The 5,082-nt window shown below is 46.4% G+C and overlaps 1 protein-coding gene across 1 annotated transcript in view; it reads right to left on the reverse strand.

The window, feature by feature from the left end:
- Positions 1-319: 319 nt before the first annotated feature.
- The window catches only part of ZNF774 (zinc finger protein 774), a 7,296-nt gene continuing 2,533 nt past the window's right edge, over positions 320-5,082 (reverse strand). The window contains exons 2-3 of the mRNA XM_015567743.1: positions 2,584-2,690; positions 320-1,638 (exon numbers count right to left, since the gene is read on the reverse strand). Of these exons, the coding sequence (XP_015423229.1) occupies positions 419-1,638; positions 2,584-2,690 (1,327 nt within the window). The 3' untranslated portion in view covers positions 320-418. The remainder of the gene's footprint in view (positions 1,639-2,583; positions 2,691-5,082) is intronic.

Raw genomic sequence — 5,082 nt, forward strand, 5'->3', positions numbered from 1 at the left:
TAAAACATGAAGAAAAAAAAAAACATGGAAAAAAAAAATAAGAGAGGGAACAGATTAGGGCCTAACTTGAACCACCAGTGCCCAGGTTCCTAGTTGGAGTACTTGAAGATCGTTTTCTCTATTGGGGTACTTAAAGATTAAAATTTGGCCCTAGCCAGTTTGGCTCAGTGGATAGAACGTCCACCTGTGGACTGAAGGGTCCCAGGTTTGATCTGGTCAAGGGCGCATGCCTGGGTTGCAGGCTCGATCCCCATTAGGGGGCGTGCAGGAGGCAGCCGATCAATGATTCTCTCATCATTGATGTTTCTTTCTTTCTCTCTGTCTTTCTCTCTCTCTCTTTCTCTCTGAAGTCAATAGGAATATATATATATATTTTAAATTTTTGGAAGGGAGCAGCAAAACCACTAAAGATTATTTCCTAAATCAAATGAGTGTTTTGATGGCATAAAAGGTGTGCTTTCTGACGGAAACTCTTGTCACATTTACTACAGTGGAAAGGTTTTTCTCCTGTGTGCGTTCTCTGGTGTGTCAGGAAGTGGGAACGCTGGTTGAAGGTTTTGCCACACTCGGGGCACGGATACGGCCTCTCTCCTAAGTGGATCCGCTGATGGGTCACGAAGTGGGAGCTCTGATTGAAGCTCTTCCCGCACTCGCCACACCTGTAGGGTCTCTCTCCCGTGTGGATCCGCTGGTGCTTAACGAGGGCAGAGCTGTCGGCGAACCCTTTGCCACAGTTGTCACACTTAAAAGGCCGCTCGCCAGTGTGCGTCCTCTGGTGCGTGACCAGATGGGAGCTCTGGCTGAAACTCTTGGGGCAGGAGGGGCAGCTGAATGGCCTTTCTCCCGAGTGCGTGCTCATGTGCGCGATGAAATGGGAACTGTCCGTGAAGCCCTTCCCGCACTCGGGGCATTTAAAGGGCCGCTCCCCGGTGTGGGTTCGCTGGTGCTTGATCAGATCCGAGCTTTGGCTGAAACTCTCCCCGCAGTCATCACACCGGTAAGGCTTCACCCCTGTGTGCGTCCTCTGGTGGGTGATGAAATTGGAGCTTCGACTGAAGCTTTTGTGACATTTGAGGCACGTGTAGGGCTTCTCTCCGGTGTGGGTTCTTTGGTGCATGATGAGGTGTGGCTTCCGCCCAAAAGTCTTCCCACACTCTGGGCACTCATAGGGCCTCTCGCCTGTGTGGGTCCTCTGATGTTTGAGGAGTGTTGAGCTGTCGCCGAATTTTTTCTCACACCCACTGCACTGGTAGGGTTTCTCTCCAGTGTGTGTTCTGCGATGGGTGACGAGGTCTGAACTCTGCTTGAAGCCTTTCCCACACTCGGTGCATTTATAAGGCCTCTCGCCGGTGTGGGTTCTCAGGTGTCTAATGAGATAGGAGCTCTGGTTAAAGGTTTTCCCACATTCTGCACACACAGGCTTCTTTCCTGCATATCCCTCCAGGAGCTTGTTTAAATCCTTGTCCCGATGGCCCTTCCCTGGAAGGGTTTCAGGTTCTAATTCAAGGCCCCTCTCCCAGCTTCCTCCCCAGCTAGGAGTCTGATAAACATCTTTATTCGCCCCTTCTGAGGATGTTCCGCGTTGTCCTCCTGTTTCAGAAACATCCTGATGGAGTTTTTCCAGCTGATTCTCCAAGTCTGAAAAAGTAACAGAAGTGACTGAGAATAAAGTTGTCAGGGACGTACATCAGAAGGCAGCAAGAAAGATTAAAATTAGTGTTTTTGCAACAGACTATACTTAATTTGACTACTTTGGTTTTCACTCTGTGAAAAGTTTATTGATGTTCATTGAGCTCACAGAAAACATGAATTCCTAAACCATTTTTATTTTAAGACTGGAGGCCCGGTGCACAAAATTCATGCGGGGGAGGCGGGGGGGTGTCCCTCAGCCCAGCCTGCACCCTTTCCAATCTGGGACCCCTTGAGGGATGTCCGACTGCCCGTTTAGGCCTGATCCCAGTAGACTGCTGGCTCTCAACTGCTCATCTGCCCGCCTGCCTGATCACCCCCTAACCACTCCCCTGCCTAACTGCTCCCTTACCAGCCCAATTGCCCCTAACTGCCCTCCCCTGCCAGCCTGGTTGCCCCTAACTGTCTTCCCCTGCAGGCCTGGTAGCCCCCAACTGCCCTCCCCTGATGGCCCGGTCACCCCTAACTGCCCTCCCTTGATGGTCTGGTCGCCTCCAACTGCCCTCCCCTGCTGGCCCAGTCACCCCTAACTGCCCTCCCTTGACGGTCTGGTCGCCTCCAACTGTCCTCCCCTGCTGGCCATCTTGTGATGGCCATCTTGTGTGTTGGAGTGATGGTCAATTTGCATATTACCTCTTCATTATATAGGATGACCAGATAAATCTTGAGATGACCTTTACATCCTTCAAGAGTAAGCCACATGTTGTCAAAATTAGGCACCTCCTTTCAAAGATGTCACAGTGGAAACGAAAGTGACATGCTTACTTAAAAAGAGACTTTATTTGGTCAATTCGTGACTGCCCAAGAACGCAAATTTAAACTTCTGATGGAAAGAACAAAACTCCAGGGCAGCATTTCACATTCTTCTCCCACCAAGTAACACTCACATCTCACCTGGGTGACTTTCCTTTAGGATCTCCCTTGCCTCAAAATGTTGGAGTGGTAGGAGCCATGGCTTGTCTTTCTGTTCCAGCTGGGAGATGACACTTGGTCTAGAAATCCTACACAGGAAGATGAACAGAAGATGTTGATCTGAGCCAATCACACGAGGCCTGGCCAAAATGTACGCCCTCCTCCTTCCCTAGGTAGAAGGGGACATCCAGAGAAACGCTCATGTGTGTTTTGTCTCATTAAAAGGGCAGCCACGGTAAAGTGATAAAAGAGGGTGATCTCCCCAAGAGGCTGAGGAAAAGCCCTTTTCCTCCCATTAAAAAACAAACACACAAAAACCAGCAGACTCTCAGAGGGAGGGCGGGGGAGGATGTGTGGGTGGGGGGTAATCAACCAAAGACTGTGCATGCATATATGCATAACCCATGGATGCAGACAGTGGGGTGGTGAGGGCCTGGAGTGGGGGGTGAGGGGGCTGATGGGGGTGGATGAAGGATAAAAGGGGACATATGTAATACTTTCAACAATAAATTTTTTTTTAAAAAATCAGACATAGGTCATTGAAACTCTAGGGTAAATACAATAACTCATCTCTGAAGGCACAAGGCTAAACCCCTGTGGAAAGATAATTTCATCTTTAACAAAGCCGCCATGACCTCACCCTTAGAGAGAATCAAGGAAGTTAACTATTATATTGGCCTTTAAATTTTTCCCAGAAGGACAGTAATAGATACAGCTATGAGAAAAAGACAAATACTTGTAAGAAAAAAATAATGAACATAGGCAATTCACAAAAGAAAGAAAACTAGCCTATAAATATATGGAAAATCTTACACTTACTATTAACCAAAGAAATTTAAATTAAAACGATTGTCCGGCCTCTGTGGCTCAGTGGTTGAGCATCGACCCATGAAACAAGAGGTCACTGGTTGGATTCCCAGTCAGGGCACATGCCCAGGTTTTGGGCTTGATCCCCAGTAGGGCGTGTGCAGGAGGCAGCCAATTGATGATGTTTCTCTCTCATCGATGTTGCTATCTCTGTGTCCCTCTCCCTTCCTCTCTCTAAAACCAATTTTTAAAAAAACATATTTAAAAAAATTAAAACAATGATACACTTAGGCAATAAGTGTAGAGGTGAAGAGTGCAAACTCAAGAGTCATATTGCCTGAGTTTGAATGCTAACCCTGTCTCTTACTAGCTGTGTGACCTCAGGAAAGTTACTTCAACTCTCTGTGCCGATGTCTTTATCTATAAATTAAGGATAATGATAAGGTCTACTTTATAGAGTTATAAGGATTAAGTGGTAAGTCCTCAATAAATGTTACCTATCACTATTAATTAACCCACACTGCTAAAATATAATATCTACCATGATGGTAGACTATGAAGAAATGGAATAAATAAATTGATTTAATCTTTTTAGAAGGCATTTGGCAAAAATATCAAATACCCAAGAAATGTACCTATTTTTGGACCCAGCAATTCCAATTCTGGGAATTGTAAGAAAATGAAAAAATAAAAGTTGTGCAAAAGACATATTAGCTATTTATTAACTAATTATACTTCAATAAAGAAGACAGAAAAAAAAAGACAATTATCTAAGAGTTGTTTATCACCATACTGGTGAGAATCTGGAAAGGACATAAATCAATTAAATGTCCCACAACAAAGGCATACGAAAAGCATATTGGAGCCATACGAAACTGCCATTTATTTTTTTTAAATACGTTTTTATTGATTTTTAGAGAGATGAAGGGAGAGCGATAGATGGAAACATCGATGAGAGAGAAACATCATCCACCAGCTGCCTCCTGCACGCCCCCGAATGGGGATTGTTAGAGTCTCCAAGGAGGAACGCAGGAGCCAAAAGGAATAAAGAATGAACTTATTCGGCCACCTGGAAAACCAGACAGGCTGGGCCCCAACATGGTGCCAGCCCCCAGGGACAGGGAGTCAGAGATTTTAAAGGACTAGAGTCTCCAAGGAGGAGCGCAGGAGGCCAAAGGGAATAAAGAATGAACTTATAGCCGAAACTGGTTTGGCTCAGTGGATAGAGCGTTGGCTTGCAGACTGAAGGGTCCCAGGTTAGATTCCGGTCAAGGGCATGTACTTGGGTTGCGGGCACATCCCCAGTGGGAGATGTGCAGCAGGCGGCTGATCAATGTTTCTCTCCCATCGATGTTTCTAACTATCTAACTTAGCAAGTAGAATGTGGTCTTAGAAGGTGGAATGTGGTCTAAGCGAAGGGGAATGTCGGTGGTAAAGTGGTCTAAAGGTCAATTCCCAGCCCTAGCTTGTTTGAGTCAGTAGATGGAGCGTCGGCCTGCGGACTGAAGGTCCAGGGTTCAGTTCCAGTCAGAGAAATGTCCCTGAAATGCCTGGGTTGCGGGCTCAATCCCCAGGAGGGAGTGTGCAGGAGGTGGCCAATTGATGATTCCCTCTCATTATCGATGTTTCTATCTCTCTCTCCCTCTCCCTTCCTCTCTGAAATCAATGAAAATA

This window comes from Myotis davidii, unplaced genomic scaffold, assembly GCF_000327345.1.
Source record: "Myotis davidii unplaced genomic scaffold, ASM32734v1 scaffold324, whole genome shotgun sequence".
NCBI classification, from domain to species: Eukaryota; Metazoa; Chordata; class Mammalia; order Chiroptera; family Vespertilionidae; genus Myotis; species Myotis davidii.